This window comes from Myotis myotis, unplaced genomic scaffold, assembly GCF_014108235.1.
Source record: "Myotis myotis isolate mMyoMyo1 unplaced genomic scaffold, mMyoMyo1.p scaffold_m19_p_10, whole genome shotgun sequence".
NCBI lineage: Eukaryota > Metazoa > Chordata > Mammalia > Chiroptera > Vespertilionidae > Myotis > Myotis myotis.
This window is the reverse complement of record NW_023416314.1, coordinates 22340460-22359835: the sequence shown is the minus strand read 5'-3', so window position 1 is coordinate 22359835 and position 19376 is coordinate 22340460. Positions and strand designations below refer to the sequence as shown.

At 42.4% G+C, this 19376-nt stretch overlaps 1 protein-coding gene across 6 annotated transcripts in view; it reads left to right on the top strand.

The window, feature by feature from the left end:
* Window positions 1-19376, top strand: part of AMOTL1 (angiomotin like 1) — a 150577-nt gene that overhangs the window by 10595 nt on the left and 120606 nt on the right. For 5 of the 6 annotated variants that reach the window (XM_036324649.1, XM_036324654.1, XM_036324653.1 and 2 more), the window contains 2 exons: window positions 11654-11791; window positions 17861-17995. In XM_036324649.1, coding sequence (XP_036180542.1) covers window positions 17911-17995 — 85 coding nt within the window. In that variant the 5' untranslated portion in view covers window positions 11654-11791; window positions 17861-17910. The remainder of the gene's footprint in view (window positions 1-11653; window positions 11792-17860; window positions 17996-19376) is intronic. The other variant, XM_036324650.1, reaches the window with a different exon arrangement.

The following is a 19376-nucleotide window of genomic DNA, read 5'->3' as shown; positions in this document are numbered from 1 at the left end:
CACCCTCTATATATCTTCTTCCGTGAAATGTTTGTTAATGTATTTTGCCCATTTTCTGGTTGGATAGTTTGCTTTTTACTGTTGAGTTTTGCTAGTTCTTTATATATTCTAGATACACATCCTTTTTCAGATGTGTAGTATACAAATATTTTCTCCCACTCTGTAAATTTTTACTTCATCCTCTAATAGAATCTTTCACAGAGCAAAAGTTTTCAATTTTGATAAAGTCCAATTTATCAGTTTTCCCTTTTATGGACTCTTATTTTTTTCTAAGAACTCTATGGTTTTACATTTAAATCTGTAATCCATTTTGAGATCATTTTTATCTGAGGAGTCAGGTTTAGGTTGAAGTTCATTTTCTTGCCTTTGTATATCCAATGGCTCTAGCACTGTTTGATAAAAAGGCTAGCTCTTCTTCATTGAATTGGTTTTGAACCTCTGTCAAAAATAAATTGAGTATATTTATATGACTCTACCTCTGGGCTTTCCACTCTATTCCATTAACCCATGTGCCTCTCCCTCTGACAATACCACACCATCTAGATTACTCTACATGCTATATAGAAGCCACATAATAAAATAGACAGCAGGCAGCGTGATTCTTCCCATGTTGGTGTTCTTTCTCAAAATTGCTTTGGCTACCCTCAGGCCTTTCACTGTCTGTATAAATGTTATAAAACGCTTATCTTTGCCTACAAAAACCTTGCTGGGATTTAGATAGGAATCCTGTTAAACATGTAGTTTAATTTGAAGAGATGACACCTTTGCTGTGTAGCGTCTTCTAGTCCTCAAATATGAGAAATTTCTGCCATTATTCATGTTTGCTTGGTTTCTTCCCTCAGCATTTTGGGATGTTCAGCATGAAGGTCCTGAACATATTTGGTTAGATTTATAGTTAAGTATTTTATTTGGAACAATTGAAAATGGCATTGCATTGTTACATTTCATTTTTCATGTATAAGTTTAGTATATAAAAATACAATTATTTTTTCTATTATTTACTACCCAGCTTTGTTGAGGTCTGATTGAAAAATAAGCATTGTTTATATTTAAAGTGTACAGCATGCTGTTTGATATAATATGCATTATAAAGTGGTTATCATAATCAAGCTCATTAATATATCCATCAGCTCACATAGTTACTATGTGTATGTGTATTTGTGTGCTGAGAACATTTGAGAAAGCTTACTGAAGATCTTACTCCTAGCAAATTTCAAGTATATAATACATTATGATTAACTGTAGACACAGGCTATACATTAGGTCTCTAGAATTTATTCACCTTGTAGCTAAAAGTCTGTACCCTTTGACCTATATCTCCTAGAAATAGAATTAATAATTTGTTTATTGATAGTAAATCCTGTAATTGTGCTGAATTCATCTATTAGTTCTAGTTTTCTTGTAGATTCATTGGGATTTTCTATATAGACCATCCTTTCATGTGAAAATAGAGATAATTTTAATTTTCACTTTCCAATCTGTTTGACTTTAATTTCTTTTTCTTGCCTTATTTTGCTGGCTAGAATTTTCAAAACTATGTTGAGGTAGAGTGGTGAGAACACACACCCTTGTCTTGTTCCTAGTCTTAGAGGAAAAGCATTCAGTCTTTTATCATTAAACTAGAGGCCCGGTGCACAAAAATCTGTGCACTTGGGGGGTAAGGGGGGGTCCCTCAGCCCAGCCTGTGCCCTCTCGCAGTCTGGGACCCCTCGGGAGATAACACCCTGCTGGCTTAGGCCTGCTCCCGGGTGGCAGAGGGCAGGCCCAATCCCTAGGTGCAGCCCCTGGTCGGGCTCAGAGCAGGGCCAATTGGGGAGTTAGGGCACCTTCCCCTGTCATGCACAGAGCAGGGCGGATCAGGAGGTTGCAATGCCACCCTCAGTCACGCTCAGGGTAGGGTCGATTGGGGGGTTGGGGCACCGCCCCCTGTCACACTCAAGGTAGGGTCGATGGGGAGGTTGCAGCGCCACCCACTGTCACGCACAGAGCAGGGCCCATCAGGGGGGTTGGGGAGCTCCCCCCTGTCACGCACAGAGCAGGGTCGATCAGGGGGTTGGGGAGCTCCACCCCCCCCCCGTCATGCACAGAGCAGGGCCCATCAGGGGGTTGGGGAGCTCCCCCCTGTCACGCACAGAGTAGGGCCGATAGGGGAGGTTATGGCTCTACCCCGTCACACACAGAGCAGGGCCCGTGGAGGGGGGTGGGGGTTGGGGCGCCACACCCTGTCACACACAGAGCAGGGCCGATCAGGGGGTTGGGGCGCTGCACCCTGTCACACACAGAGCCGCAGGGCGATCAGGAGGTTGGGGAGCTCCCCCCTATCAGGCACAGAGCAAGGCTGATCAGGGGGTTTGGGCGCTGCCCCCTGTCACACTGATCCCGGTGCCGGGAGGCCTCTCGGCTCTGCTGATCCCGGTGCTGGGAGGCATATTACCCTTTTACTATATAGGATAGAGGCCTGGTGCACGTGCGGGGGCCGGCTGGTTTTCCCTGAAGGGTGTCCTGGATCAGGGTGGGGGTCCTCACTGGGGTGCCTGGCCAGTCTGGGTGAGGGGCTGAGGGCTGTTTTCAGGCTGGCGGGTGACGGAAGCTCCCAACCCCTCCTTTTTTTCTTTTTCTTTTTTTATTCTGGGCCAGCTTTAGCTCTGAGGCTCCAGCTCTGAGGCCTCCTCTCCTGGAAGCAGGTATCTGGTTTGTTTCGGTTCTATAATTGAAACAATGTATAACTCCAGCTCTGAGATTCCAGCTGGCTGAAAGCAGATTTCTGGGGTTTTGTTTAGCTTCTATATTTGTTACAATGTTTCTTAAACTGCAGGCTCAGAGGCCGGCAAGGCAGGCGGGGAGCGTTGGTTTCCTCCGTCACTGAAGCAAGCAAGCCTCATGTTAGTTTCAAGCTGCCTGGCTGCCGGCCGCCATCTTGGCTGGCAGTTAATTTGCATATCGCCCTGATTAGCCAATGGGAAGGGTAGCGGTCGTACACTAATTACCATGTTTCTCTTTTATTAGATAGGATAAGGTGTTAACTGTAGATTTTTTGTAGATGTTCTCAATCAAGTTTAGTAAGTTTCTATACTTACTTTGTTGAAAATTTTTTGTCATGAATGAGTATTGGATTTTGTTCAATGTTTTTTTTCCTGCAAGAATTGATATGATCATATTATTTTTCACCTCTAGAATTGAATGATTTTTAAATATTGAACAAGCTTTGCATATCTAGAATAAATTCCACTTGGTCATGGTATATTATAGATGTTTTATAAAGAACTACTGGATTCAATTTATTGATATTTTATTGGGAATGTTTGTATCTTAGTTCATGAGAGTTATTGATTTTTAATTCTCCCTTTTTGTATTGTCTTTGATTTTTGATATCAAGGAAATACTGGCCTCATAAAATGAGATACAAAGTGATTCCTTCTCATCTATAGTTTGGAAGAGCTGGTGTAAAATTGGTGTTAATTCTTCTTTAAATACTTGGTAAAATTTTCCAGTGAAATCATTTGGATCAAGAGATTTCTTTTTCAGGAACTTTCAAATTATAAATTCAAACTTTTTAATAATTGTAGACTATTCAGATTATCTATTTCATCTTGGTTGAGTTTTCATTCTTTATGGTTTCAAGGCATTAAGCTATTTTTTTGAAGTTGTTGAATTTAATATGATAAAGCTGTCCATAGATTTTGTTATTATCCTTTTAATGCTACAGGATCTGTAGCAATACCTCCAGTTTCATTCCTGATGTTGGCAATTTATGTCTTCTTTCATTTTATCCTTATCAGTCTAGCGAGAGTTTTATTGATCTTACTGATTTCTTTTCCTACAACTACCAGCTGTTTGTTTTACTGATTTTCTCTATTGTGTTCCTGTTTTCAGTTTTCATTTATTTCTACTGTTATGTTTTTTATTTCCTTCCTATCTAGTGAGGGTTTTTTTTAAAAAAAATTATTTTTGCTATTGTCTAAATTTACATTTTTCATTGGGTCCTTTCTCATAACTTTTTTTTTTTACTGAAATATTATATTTTTACATTAGTTTCAAGAGGATCCATAATTGTTTACTGAAGCCCATTTATAATGGCTGCTTTAACATCCTTGTCAAGTAATTCCAGCCTCTGATTTATAGCTCAGTATGGCATTGGCTGTCTTCTCTCATTCAACTTATATTTTTCCTGGTCCTTGGTATGTTGAGTGATTTCCAAATATACTTTGGGAAATTTTGATATTATGATAGGAGATGCTTGATCCTATTTAAACATTTTATTTTTGTAGGTAGTCACCCTTAGAGTGTAGGTCCTTGCCTACTTTTGTAAGCTCTAGTTCCAATGACAATTTGTTGTCAGAGTTCTTACAGTAGTAACATGGGTTACTATTTGGGCTCCTGCATTATTCCTGCAAGTGCCTCTGGGCTGCTTGGTGGGTGTGGGGCAGGTGATGGATCCCACTCAGGCTCTATGATGCTGTCTCAGGTGTGGGACAGAGGCCCCTACTGATGCTGATGAAGATGTAGCCCACTGCTATTCTGGGCATAGGGTAGGGATCCTGCTGCAGGGCAGGGAATGAGTTAGCTCTACTCAATTGCAGCTGTAGGAGATCAGTCTCTTGGTCCTGTCACTGCCTACCTGGAGGTCAGGGATGTATCTTCCCACTAGGTCTCTGCTGGGTGCGTCCTTTCCCTGTCCTTTGATCACAGAGAGAAGGCTTTTCTTGTCTTTTTTTTTTTTTTAATTTCTTGTCTGTTGTTTTGGGTTGTACGCCTCCCTGGTGCCCAGTATGGGATATATGGTAGATAAGAAGAAAACCTGGGAAAATCACCAATGGTTTCTTGAGTTCTGAGGTCCATAGCCAGTCAGCCTTCTGTTTTCCATCTTCTAGGCTCCTTTTATGATAGTCTGTTGAGTTATTTCCAGGTTATTTAGTTAAATTTAGAGGAGACGAGTGAAGAGAAAAGAGGCTATAATATCTTGTCCCTTATCAAACTTTTGAAATTAAAAAATGAGACTAGCCAGAAAAAAAATTTGGGGTGAGTGAGAGAAGAAAAATGTAGGAAAGGAAGTTTAGCCATACTAGATATTCAAGCTGCTCCAATATACAATAATTAAAATATTGTTGTAACATTAGAGACATCAATGGAGGAGCATAAAGAATCCAGAAATAGAGTCAACAAGCATGGCAATGTAGCATTTAAACCTAGTGGTATTGGGAGAAGACTGCCACTTGGAAAGGAAAATTAAGCTGGATCCTTATCTCTAATAAATCCCAGATTGATAAAAAATATTAATATCTCTATATATAAAAGGCTAAGACATTCGTCCGATTGACCGACCGACAGACTGACCGACTGATGGCCAGCTGGTACATATGACGCTCACTGGCAATTTAAAAATAAACATTGACTCGCACACGCACACATGCACGATACATATAAAACTCTCACTGGCACTAAGCGCACGCAACGCCATAATGTCTGAAGACCAAATATTGCACAATGTACCTCTGAAGCCAAAAGAAAGCGATGTTGTTGACAGAATATTGTTTATTTATTAATCAATTTATATATTATTTTCATATACATTTTACTAATTCTCTTTCATCTCTGACACTTCTATTATAAAGAAAGGAAAAATAGCAATATTAAAATATTTTGTATTTTAATTTTATAATACTATATTATATATACTATTTTGACATGTGATTTTTTTTGCAGTAATGTAATTACCGCAGGAATCTTTCTTCTAATTAATTTCCTCTCAATGTGCATGAATCCGTGCACCAGGCCGCTAGTGATACAATAAAAATAATTTTAAATCGGTAAATTATTTAATAGTCTTAAAATAGAAAAGACCTTCTCAGGCATGACACCAAATTCAGAAACTACACAGAAAAAGATTGATACATACAATTATATGAAATATTGATGAAAACAGCATAAACAAAATCAAAATACAAATTACATATGGAAAAAAATCATTTACATAGTGTATATAACATAGCAAAAATATGTTTTCTTAAACTTTAAGTAGTACATTCAACAAGAAAAATAAATTGAGTAGAAATGGGCCAAGCACATGAATAGCCTGTTCAGAAGAAAAGGAATACAAATGGCCTATAAACATAACAAAAGAAAATGGACTTCCAAATATAGAAGCACAAATTAAAAGTGAGAAAACCTTTTTATTTAAAAAATTACAATAATAATAAATATGCATTGTAAAAAGGTAAAAAAACACACATAAAGGGTATGATATTAAATATTTCCTTCAAAGCCTTATCATACTCCCAAGCTTGAAACTGCTCCTCTTTCCCTAGCTGTATTAAAAGTTTGCTATTCCTTCCAGCCCTTCCTCTCTGTGATTAGAAGTGTGTGTGTGTATAGTATGCAATTTTTCTGCTAGAAACCCAAGCTTATAATAAGGGCATATTCTGTATATCAGTTGTAGATCACTTTTGCAATTTCTGTTGTGGTTGCCCTCTAGGATTGCTTGGGGAGCTTTTAAGAAATGCAGATGGCCGGGCCCTGCCCTAGAGATTCTGATCGGTGTCTGGGAGCGGGCCTGGGCACCAGCATGCTTTGAAAGTGCCCCAGGTGGCCCTAATGTGCAGTCACGCTGAGAACCACGGCTGTAGATGATGTGAGGCTTCAAAGAGTCCCCAGAAGGCCACTGTGATGAGGTCCTTTCAGAATAATTACTTAGGAATGCAACCCAAAGTGATCCATCACTCCTCTGCCGGGCTCACTGTTGGCATGGGCCTGAATGTAAACACAGTCTGGAGGGGAGAGGTGAAAAAGACCTTTGCTCAAAAGTGTGTGAAAGCTTCCATCTCTGTGGTAGGCCTTGGTGTTGAGAGGCAAGGCTCCCTCAGAACATACGGGATTCTTATAATCTGGTCATGACCACAAGAGATACAGGAATCTCTTGGAAAACCAGAAACAGCAAAACAGCTGCTCCTCCGGAACCCACACTGTGGTTGGTTCTGAAAGGTTCCAACTGAGCTCCCAGAACCAGCGCTATTTAAAGACCTTCCCACAGGAGGCTTTCAAAGGTCTTTCATCTGGAGGCCTGCTCTGTTCAAATACAGTGGCTTTTGGAAGGCTGATCTGGAAAACAGATTGAAGAGGAACCTGAAGAAGGCTGAGGATGGACTGGAACCCAGTATTATTACTGCTCGTTCTGCTCCTTGTGTGTCTTCTTCCCATGCTTCTCCCCATCATCTGCCTCTATACTCCTGACAGAGGGCCTGATTGGCCCAGATGGTCCACAGGGTCTGTCCCTGGTTGGGTGGGAGTTTCCATGTCAGGTGACTACGTCAGTGGATGGAATGGTTCAGAGAGTCATGCTCCCACTTTTGGTCAGCTGGGCCAGACCAAGGCAATTTCCCTTAGAATGGGAGAGTGGATAGTACATCCACCATGATTAATCTGTCCAGTGAACCACCAAGTCAGCCCTCTGGGAATGTTTAATTGGAGGATGGTTCTCAATGGGTATGAAACTGCCTAAATTCAAGGAAAGCTCCTAAGGGGAAACCTATCATGAATGCATAGATAGATGGCCCTTGCACTGTGAACATCTCCAGAGGTTGTTTCTGGCTCCATGAATTTGGACTTTCAAAAGGTGTCAACAGCCTAGGATAGTGATGGTGAACCTTTTGAGCTCGGCATGTCAGCATTTTGAAAAACCCCAACTTAACTCTGGTGCCGTGTCACATATAGAAGTTTTTTGATATTTGCAATCATAGTAAAACAAAGACTTATATTTTTGATATTTATTTTATATACTTAAATGCCATTTAACAAAGAAAAATCAACCAAAAAAATGAGTTCACGTGTCACCTCTGACACGCGTGTCATAGGTTCGCCATCACTGGGCTAGGAGGTCAGGAGAATGGAATTCATTTTCTCTTGGGATTTGATCTGTGCTAAGTGGCTAATGAGCACTTGAGGTGTGGCTACTACAAAATGCCATGTGCTGTGAGTGAAAATACACACCGGATTTTAAAGCATTGATGTGAAAAAAAATCTAATATTCTCATTACTCATTTTTATATTGAGTATATGTCAAAATACTATTTTGGATATAGTGGTTTAAATAACATATATTATTAAAATTACTTTCACCAGTATTACTTTTTTTAAATGTGGCTATTTTAAAATGATTCATGTTGCTCATATTACCTTTCTGGTGGGCAGCTGGGTTAGACGGTGACCGATATTCCCCCTGCACAGGTGTGGCTGTAAGATCTGAGTGTGAACAACGGCCCTTTACTGTGGGACCCACGTCAATATCCTATTCTTGGTTCATAATCAGAGCTGTGGCCGTTTATCTCATTCTGGCTCTTTGTCTCTTTGCCTCGTAGGCTGCAGCCCGGCTCCTTGTCTCAGATAGAACCACTTAATCCTCTCCTGTGGGTTCCCAACATTCCACACGCAGGCAGCCTTGTTCTCGGCTCTGCCCCAGCAAGTCCTTACAGGAGTTTCCTCTGCCTCTTTGCCTCTGTTATTCTGTCAGCCTAGTTCCCCCCCTCCCTTTCTAGCACTGGCATGTTGCACATTGTTGGTGTTTGTACTCTTACCCACTTTTCACAGGCCCTTTTCTGGGGCAGTGCGTTCTAGCCCGCAGCTTTCCTTCGGGGACAAATGGCTGCTTTCCAATGCCTGGTCGCAGTTCATCCTGTTTCCCCATGGAATGAAGTTTGCAGATAGGACTCTCACTTCCAGAAGTCTATCTACTTTAAGAGTTAATAATGACGATCATGAAAACAACGGCTATTGTCATTTATTGAGTTGTATCACGCTAGGGTCTATACTAGGTATATTACATATCTTTGCTTTTAATCCTTAAACAAACCCACAAAAAGGCATATTATGATCCCCTATTACAGATAGGCTCAACATTATATGCCTTGCTCACAGATCACTGCGAAGAATTGGTGGGCCTGGGATGTAAATCTAGATCTGTTCGCAAAGTCCTTGCTGTTCCCCACCACATTTATACTGCCTCCCACATGCTATGTCACCTCCCAAGTTGAGCAACTCCAAGTTGCAATTCAAGCTGCATAGCAGGTGATATCTATACGCAAATTTGCTGAATGATAACAGTGCTATGTATTGTGCACTGTTTTGATGATTCTCCAGTTGCATTTGATATTCATAAAACTCTGGTAAGGATGGAATAAAGGATTTTATGAGCCCTGTTTTACCCACTAGAAAAACAGCTGCAGAGAAATAAAGTGATTTGTTCAAGGTCATAAGTTAAGAAATGACCCCAAGCCAAGTAAGAACCCAGTTTTAATTTTTTATATATAAGGCCCGGTGCATGAAATTCATGCACAGGAGGGCAGGTGCCTGCCTGATCGCCCCTACCTGATTCTCCCCCTGCTGGCCTGATCACCCCTAATTTGCTCTCCTACTGGCCTAATTGCCCCTAACTGCCTCTGTCTCACCCCTGGCTTAAGCTGCAGTCTGTCCTCCCTCTGCAGGAGGCAACCTGGCCAATCAGGTAAAGGCACTGCCCCCATCACCCTGCTGCTGCTGCTGCCACTGCCGGCTACCCCACCATGGCTGCCTGAGCCGCGGCCCACCCCTCCTGCGTGGTGCTGCCTGCCTCTCCCACGGGGCACCGGCCTTAGGCCCTCACAGCCACTATGGCTTTGTCCAGATGGACATCCAGAAGACGTCCACTCTAATTAGCATATTACCTTTTTATTAGTATTATATTATATATATTTCTTTTTCTTTGCTCTTCCATTCTTCCATGTATACTTGTGCTGCTTGGATAGCAGAATATGGCCACACACATTTTATTATGATTGCTGATTTAACCCTGAGTTTTGTGAAGAGTTTGCAGGCACAAACTCATTTCAGTTTCTCAGCTGTAGGTAGGTCAGTCTCATTCATTCAGTAAGCGTTGCCTGACCCCAGGCCTGGCCAGTCATTTTGTGGGAAGGGAAGGGTGGATAAGATATGACTTTGTCCTGAGGACAAAGACACCTTCCAATGGATATGACAATCACTTTGTAAAGAGAATATTCCTCTCCAGTGGAAAAGGGGTGTCTTAATGGAATACAAAAACTTCTGAGAAGCACAAAGGAAAAAGGAAATAACTGGGTCTGGAAAAGTTTCATGGTGGAGGTGACTTCTGAGCTTGGTCTCAGTGGACTAACTTGGAAATGCAAAGCCTGCGTCACTGAGAATTCTGCAAAGAACCTCATAATTTTATAACTTCATTAGGTTTCCTAAAAATAGGCTTGTTGCCACGGCTTCTTAGGGAATAGTAGCATAAATTATTTACTGGAATACTTAAAATATTAACATCAATAAATCCCATGGTAGCTCCACAAATACTCTGACCAGTTGGATAAGCCAGTCCTATATAACAAAAGCCTAATATGCTAAGTTGTCCAGTCGTCCAGTTGTCCATTCAACCAATCAAAGCATAATATGCTAAGGCCGCTCAACTGCTCACTATGACATGCACTGACCACCAGGGAGCAGATGCTTCAACCAGTATGTTAGCTTGCTGCTGGGGTCCGGGCGATTGGGACTGAGTGAGATGGGCCAGACACACCCTGGAACCCTCCCTAATCCCTCCCTGGCTCTGATTGTGCACCAGTGGGGTCCCTCGGCCTGGCCTGGGCCCTCTCACAATCCGGGACTCCTTGGGGGTTGTCGGAGAGCTGGTTTCAGCCCGATCCCGCAGGCCAGGCTGAGGGACCCCACTGGTTCACGAATTCGTGCACCTGGCCTCTAGTTTGAAATAATAGTTTTCAAGTTACTCAAACATTCCAATTCTACAAAGCTGCTAAAAATTCTTTAAAACACATCAGAAGGACAGAATAATCATGTCAACTTTCTAAACATCAGCCATTTCAAACAGAGTAAGACTCTATGCCTCCAGCATCTCCTGTCCTTGTATTGACATAAAGAGGTCTTTTCTTTCACAGTCGATTCTTAGGGTGTTCTACTCTTCTCTTCCAACCAAGCTTAAGAGTTTCCTATTGTTAAGTGCCACTGAATTGTACCACTTGAATGCTAAGAGCCCAGATGAGTATTGTGAAATGTTTGGACTATTTGGAGCTGGAAGGAAAATAACCTTCCAAGTTTAGACATTGAAACTCATAAGAGTCAAACCCTGGGGCAGCTCTAGAAGAGACAGCTCTCTAGCCTGCTGTGGTCCACCGGTGATTGGGTTTTTCTGCTAGCTGACACCAGGCTTGACCTCGCACAATGGATTGAATGTGTGTCTCTTTCAAAATCTGTAAGTTGAACTCCTAACTCCTAATGTGATGGTAGTAGGAGGTGGGGCCTTTGGCAGGTAATTAGGTCATGAATGGGATCAGTGCCCTTTTAAAAGGGACCCCAAACAGCTCCCTGGCTCTCCTTTTTGGATGTGAGGATGCAAGGAGAAGCCAGTAGTCTGCAACAAAAGAGAGTTCTGGCAAGAACCTGACCATGCTGGCATCCTGATCTCGGACTTTCCAGCCTCAAGAACTGTGAGAAAGTTTCTGTTGTTTACAAGCCACCCAGTCTATGTGTGTGTTAAGCATACCAAGTGCATTAGGACACTGAGAGCCTAGATAATGTAGTTTTTAGCTAGAAATGCCCTGCTGAGAAGGAAGGGCCCATCATGTGACCTCTTCTCTCTTGTGTTTCAACTTAGGTGTTTGGTTTGTTTTCTGGGTGTGACAAGATATATTTATACCCTCTACTCATAACCAAGATGGAACGTTCCTTCTGATTCTTGACTCACTGAAGAAGAAGGTCCAGATCTGGAGGCTTGCAGGGCATCAGAACCGGGGTAAGACCTTGATATTCCTGGTGGAGTATCCCACCTGCAAGCAGCCTTTGAAGAACAGAACAAGGAGCAGGAGGTCCTAGAACAGCTCAGCAGCACTGAGGATTACCTATGCACATCTGTATGTTGTTGAGAATTTAAAAGTGAATTGCTTGGCAGAAGTGTTCACAAGTGTAATAGGCTGCCTGGGGGTATTTAAGAATAGGCTCGGTGGGCATCTGGGGAGTCATGCATAATTTAAGGGTTGGACTGAAGGCCCTAAGATCCCTTCCAACGTCCAGATTCTGTTATTTGCAGATCTTTGGTTTAACTTGTGCCTGCCTCATGCTTGCACTTACCACATTGTTCTGTAACTGTATGTCCAGATATGTGTCTCTCCCACAAGGTTAAAAACTCCTTGGAGAAAGGGGGATATTTATCCTTTTATATCCCAAGCATTTAGCACAGTGACTAGTACACAGGAGATGCTAAGTAAATATTTATCAAATGAATGAATGAATTCATTTTGTATATCTCTGTCTCTCTATGTTAATGTATATCTTGATTTATAGTATAAGTTATCAGCAAATGGACTTGCTTGTTATGAGGGTGTTCATATTCCTTAGAACCCGTGGTTGCTTGGATACTTGTACGATGGCAGATGCCTTTTGGTTCCCTGAACATGGCACTTCAGGTTAATTGATTCCTTCTCTACAGATGGAGCTCTATAATGGCAGTTAAGGCAGAGTCAAAGTATGCCCAGGACTTCTCTGCATTTGTGTTCCTAAATGAAGCCTCCTCTGTCAGCAATGACCCTGGAGCTGTTGGTTAGAGGCCAAGGCAGACTCGGCTGCATTAGGTGGGCAGGTGTCTTCTGTGTAGTTTCATCCCAAGCTTGGGGAGGGAGGCAGGTGAATGAGGGGGTTCTACTGGCATGCTGGGCAGAGGAGCAGGTATGCCAACTGAAGTGGGAGTTTAAGTGGGAGAATCTCAGCAAGTTAGACTGGCTGAGGTCAGAATGAGGTCAAGAATCAGAGGCAGATAGGGTGTGGTTTTTAGGTGGAGAAATTTCCAAAGAAGCAGAGGCAGAGGGTGAGGTAGCAAAGAGAATACTTTCCATATGGATATGCTAAACTGAGATATGCTTGTGTCAAATATCATCGTTCACTTATATTTTCATTTATTTAACATATATTGAGTGATTACCTTGTGATAGCCACTGTATAAATGCTAGGAGTGCGTAAGTAAGGATGTCTGCTCTCAACTACATAGAGTATGGACTAAACTCTAGAGACATATTAACAGTCAATCGCAGGATAGTGTGATACATGCTGTAATGGGGAGAGCACAGGGAAGTCTGAGGGGAACACGTGACCATATCTAAGATGAGATGAGAATGGTAAGTTGTAGTTAGCACTGTGAGGCAGGAAGAACGATCTTGCCAGAGCCCCAGGAATTGCTAAATATACAAAAGACCAAACAGGGAAACTTATTCAGGGATGGCAAATGCTTCGCTATCATTGGACCTTGGATGCCATGTTAAGTGGTCCAAACTGGCTCATAGGAATGATGAATCATTGAAGTATGTTAATCAAGAAGTGATGTGTCAGCCAGCAAATGTGGCTCAGTGGTTGAGCACTGACCCATGCACAAAGAGGCACCACATCGATTCTCAGTCAGAGCACGTGCCCAGGTTCCAGGCTCCATCCCCAATAGGGGGCATGCAGGAGGCAGCCAATCAATGTTGGTGTTTTTCTCTCTCATTGATGTTTCTGTCTCTCCCTCTCTCTTCCTCGCTCTCTAAAATCAATAAAAACATATTAAAACAACACACACACACACACACACACACACACACACACACACAAAACAAAACACCTATACTTGAAAAAAAGAAGTTATGTGATCAGCTTTGTGTTTTAAAATATTACTGCAGCAAAGTGTGGAGAATAGTTGGAAGAAAGGGAGACCAAAGACCTACTGAAGTCTTTGCAGGATCTCGGTGAGAGATGATAGTGGCTGAACTAAGGCCGAGGCAATGAACACAGAGAGAAGCAGATGCATTCTTGAGACATTTGAAAGTTAGACTGTACTAAGTGTGGTGATTGATTGGATGTGAGATGTAATCAATCAAGCAAGGATGGCCAGTTTCTGACTCAGGTAGCTGGGCGGATGGCTCACTCCACAGGCAGCTCTGAAAAGGGAGGAAGTTGTGTTGGTTTAAGGAGAGTTCTGGTCGTCGGGAGAGCCATAGAGTGAAGCCTCCTTAAGTCCAAAGATCCAACCGTGTTCACACCACTCTCTCAGCGTAGACAGGTCTCTATTGGGAACTTAATGGTATTTAACATCTGACTAAGGACCATGTTCACTGGTTATTATCATTTATTCATCCATTCAGTCAGCCAATATTTATTAAATATCAATTATGTATTAATAATATTCCAACTTTCCAGAGATCCCAGTGCCCAACTATCCAGGTGGCTTAGTTCTTCTCTCTCCCTCTCCTTTCCCCCTCCCCCTTTTTGCTATTTATTTATTTTATTTTCAGATTTATTGGGGTTTATTTGACAAATAATATTTTAAGATATTTAAAGTGTACATTGTGATGATTTGATATAAGTATACATTGTGAGGTGATTTCCTCCCGTCTAGTGAACAAATCTTCACCTCTCTTATCTTTTTTTGTAAACATATTTAAGTCCTACACTTTCAACAAATTTCAGTTACACAACACAGTGTTATCAACGATAGTCACCATGTTATACATTAGCTCCTCAGAACTTACTTATTTTATAGCCAAAAGTCTGTACACTTTTATCACCCTCTCCCAGTTCCCCCCACCTTCCTGCCCCTGGCAACCACTTTTCTGCTCCATTTCTATGAGTTTTGTGGTGTTTTTTTTCTTTTTAGAGTCCACATATAAGTGATACCATTCAGTATTTGTCTTCCTCTGTCTAGCTTATTTCACTTAGTGTAATGCCCTTCAGGTCCATTTATGTTGTCCCAAATAGCAGGATTGCCTTCTTTCTTGTGGCTGAACAATATTCCTGTGTGTGCGTGTATGTGTGTGTGTAAATATAACATCTTAGCCACTCATCTATTAACAAGCCACTTAGGTTGTTTCCATCTCTTGGCTACTGTGAATAATGTGGCAATGAACATGAAGTACAGACATCTCTTTGAAAAAGTGCTTTTTAAAGCCTGAAGTACAACTGTAAGTTTTCAGTAGGCTTTCCACTCACGCCACCCCACCTTATCCTGCATGCTGTTGTTTGAGCTGCCATGTGCTGCTTTAGAGAAAAGCATTTACTCACTTCCCAGGGTTGCATTAATTTTTTTCTCTCTCTTTAGTTTCTTCTTCATGAACTTAGTCATGGACAAGGTTTTTTTGTTTTGTTTTGTTTTGTGGAGAGAGAGAGAGAGAGAGAGAGAGAGAGAGAGAGAGAGAGAGAGAGAGAGAAACATCAATGTGAGAGAGACACATCCATCAGTTGCTTCCCACACAGGCCCCGACCAGGGGCCCTTTGGTGCATGGGCTGATGCTCTAACCACTGAGCAGCTGGCCAGGGCAGTCATTGACAGTTTTGCCTTGTATAAAGGTTAAACACAGTATAGAAAACCATGGACAATTTATTGTATATGGCCAGAAGCCTGGAAAATATTTTCTAGGCTCCCACTCTATGGCTTCCTGGGCCTGAAGTGATGGTGTTAGAGTTACAGTAACAGATGTGACTGATCAAAATATTCCTCAAAATACCTGTGTTTGATGCAATTTCCTTTCATGTTTTATGCTTGGCTTTCTCAAGCTGAGGTGTGAAATTCAGGCAGCAGAGAAATCTTTACGGTTTGCAGGTTGAAGTTGAAGCACTCAACATGAACCTATGCAGACTGGATTAATAAAGTAAATGCATGGATGTAGGAGCCTCACCTCACACATCCAGAGATGTCATCTTGCAAGTCTCTTTCCTGGGACCATTGGGTGCCTAGGCCACTGGGCCAAGAAAGATGGGAAATCTACTTTGAAAACCACTCTCCAGCCCTGGCCGGTGGTGCTCAGTGGTTAGAACGCCAGCCCACGCACTGAAAGGTCTCAGGTTCAATTCCCCATCAAGGGCACATATCTAGGTTGCAGGATTGATCCCCGGCTGACTGAGGTACATGCAGGGGGCAACCAATGAATGTATTTCTTCCACATTGATGTTTCAGTCTCGTTCTCACTCTCTCTAAAAATCAATAGGAAAAATGTCCTCGGTGAGGATGAAAAAACAAACAAATCACTCTCCAATTAAAAAATCAAGCTCGATTTTTGTCAAACAGAGCTTTTAGAATCTCCCTTCTCAGGGATCCTGCAAGGATTAATGAAATGGTTTTGAGTGACCAATCCATTGTAAATAAATGTTGCCTTTGAAGAATGTAGTATTATTGTTAATGTTATTTCATAATTGATGAAGATACAAGGTGTTAAATAGGTCATTTGATTAGAACTATAGATGGTAATACTAGTGTGATCATGGCCCGAGATTGGATTTCTATTCCAGACATGCTTTCCCTTTTGCACAGAGAGCACATTCTCTTCCAATGGCAGACACCTCGGCCTCAATCAGCCACCTCTCCCTGCTGAGGCTGACGCTGCCCTTTGCTAATGCATAAATAATGCATATTTCTTGGCCCACGGATGTGGGAGGAGAGGCTGCCTTTGTATGTAAAAGCATATTATTATAGGCTGCAAGTCTTGAAAGACTAAACAGGTCTTTGGCAACATCTAGTCCCAATTTCTTCACTTAAAGTTGAGGAAATTAAGTCCAGAGAGTAAGTGGTTTGCCCAAACTCACCCAGTTAGTACACAGAGTCAGGGCTAAAATCGGAATTTATTGAAAAATACAATGTTTTCACCACGGTATTGTGCCATATCCATTCTGGTCTCGGATTCCCTCCTAATACTTGGAGTGTTCGCATTAAACACAAGTCCCTAGTGAGCCAGTACCCAGTAAAGAGCAGTACTAGCTTTGGTACCTCCTGGTGTTAGACTAGAGACTTTTGGTGGTTTGTTGCGACTCCCAAGAGTGCCACACTTCTCTGGGCAGATGGCCGAAAAGCAACAAGTCAGTCTGCCACGACTGCAGTCAGGCAGCTGTGTGAGAGCCTGCAGGGCAAACATGAACAGCATTCTGGAGACCAAGTCAAGCCAGGCGCTCTGATTACAACAAATGATAATGGCTGCCCATCGTAATTAGGCGGCAGGATTTCTGCCGGTGGACGGTCCAGTTGCTGCATTCGCTGATGAGGTCCATCAGTCATGTTCAATTACTCAGCCGCACCCATTCGAGGGCCTGCTACCCGCAGAGCGGTATGAAGAGCGCTGCAATGTGGGCAGAAGTTTGGCCATGAGGTGTCGTTTTCCCAGATGCAGTTTATGAGGGGGACATTCCCCAGGCGGGACTTCTTGGGGGCAGCCAGCAAGGTGTCCTTTTCAGGAGGGCCCTTGGACCTGTGACTTTTTATCATCATTTTCAAGAGGAAATACAAGATTAGTCTCCATGGCCCTTTTTGGCCCTGGAATTTTCCTTTAAGATAATATAATATATTTTTTTCAGACCATAAAAAGAATGCATGTTTATTCTGGAAAGTGAAGAAAATTACAAAAAAATAAAAAGCACTCATATTTTCAATGCAATGATAGCTATTTTCAACTTTTTAATTAAAAAAATTTCCAGCCTGTTTCCCAGGCATATATAGTATATATGTATTTATTGTTATGAAATTGAGCCCTACTGAATCCAACCCTGGAATTCTAGGAGTCTACAAAATATGCAGAACTGAACAGTCAGTTTCTTGCTCAAAGCCTGGCATGTATTAGTTGCTCAATTAACTATAAACATTTGTTCACGGATGGAGAGAGAGCCGCGGTTCCTGGACTTGAGCAGTCTCATTGTAAGATCGCACACTCAGGCCTTGCCCAGATCTTGCAACCTTTGCATGTGAAAGAAACATAATAAGCTGGAAACACACTCCTTTCCTTCCATTAAGCCTCCCCTTCTCAAGAGAGCATCAGCAGTAACTCATCTCCATTTTTGTGCTCATTTTTTATTTTAGGAGGCGTCATTGGATGTGAGAGCTGCAGGTATAAGAGACTTGCCGGAAGCATGGACCTCAGTGAAACATGGCCTTTGGAGGAAGGAGCCTGGTTGTCTCATGCTGGAATTCATCATTTTGCCAACACCAGAGGAGGTACGGCTGCTTTTGGCGTCCCTAATACACATGGTACTCTTCAACTCCCGAACTCACTGTATTAACCCAGCTGTGCCCAGTAGGTGCCCAGTGCCATCGGTCATTTCAAAAGCAGCACATTTCAAAAGCTGACTTTGGAGTCAGCAGACCTGGGTTCAGATCCTAAATATTCTATTTACAAGCAATGTGGCCTTGAGAAAAATCTATTGTGTCCTCAGCTCTAACATGAGAGTAAGAGTGCCTGCTTCGTAGGCCTGTGATAGGACCGTGAGTAATGTAAGCTGTCATTTGCTGAGCCCTAGCCCGGTGGGAAGTTACTCACATATCTTTGAGCTCCTCCAGGGGTCCTCAAACTTTTTAAACAGGGGGCCAGTTCACTGTCCCTCAGACCGTTGGAGGGCCGGACTATAGTTTTAAAAAAAAAACTATGAACAAATTCCTATGCACACTGCACATATCTTATTTTGAAGTAAAAAAACAAATGTTTTTGGCGGGCCGCATGTGGCCGCGGGCCGTAGTTTGAGGACCCCTATAAGACCTAATCCATGTCAGGTATTGTGTTCCTGCTTGTCTCTTCTCCCCTTGCCTCCTCTCCTCTCTTCTCCCCAGCCCTGCAAGGATTAGGGTTGAGGACAATGCAACCAGCATAAACAGAGTAGATCAGCTCACCTTCCCTTCTTTTTCTTTGTCCTCGCATCTGATTAATGCAACTCGCCATTAAATGATGGGGCTGTTGTTACTGTACTGGACTGCAGCATAAATGTGAGAGCCATACCCTGACACAGAGCTGTGGTCCTCGGTCATGTCTAAGAGTTCAACCTTCTCCCATCTCCCCAAATTATTGGAGATCTACTTTGGTGGTAGGAGCCAGTCTATGGATGGAGAGATCAAAGCCCACGGAGGTTAACACAGTCACATGATGTTTTTAATAAGGATATGCCTTCCATTTATTTGTTTATCCATTCGCTCAATAAATATTGAGTTTCTACTATGTGCCAAGCACTGGGAATACAAGAGAGACAGGGTGAGGTAGACATAGGGATCACCAGACTACTCTCTCCGCTGTGCCCCATTCTCAGCAGTGAGCACTTACTGAGCTTCTGTACTGCACCTGCCACTGCATCTTTCTACCAAGACTACTCCACACAGTGGGAGAGTCCCCTTGAGACAATCAGCCTGTGATGATGGAGGTGTCCAAGGCAGAGTAGGTAGTATTGCTGCATGTGGGTGAAGCACAGTAACAAGGAATCAGTGTGGCTGAAATTTGAAAATTCTTGTGGGCAGTTGGAGTTAGGTGGTTCTCAGAGGCATAGGCTGAGGTCCAGGGTAAGGCTCAGGTCCTAAAGGACTAGGTAGAGGGCCCAAATGGGAGCCTAGCGAA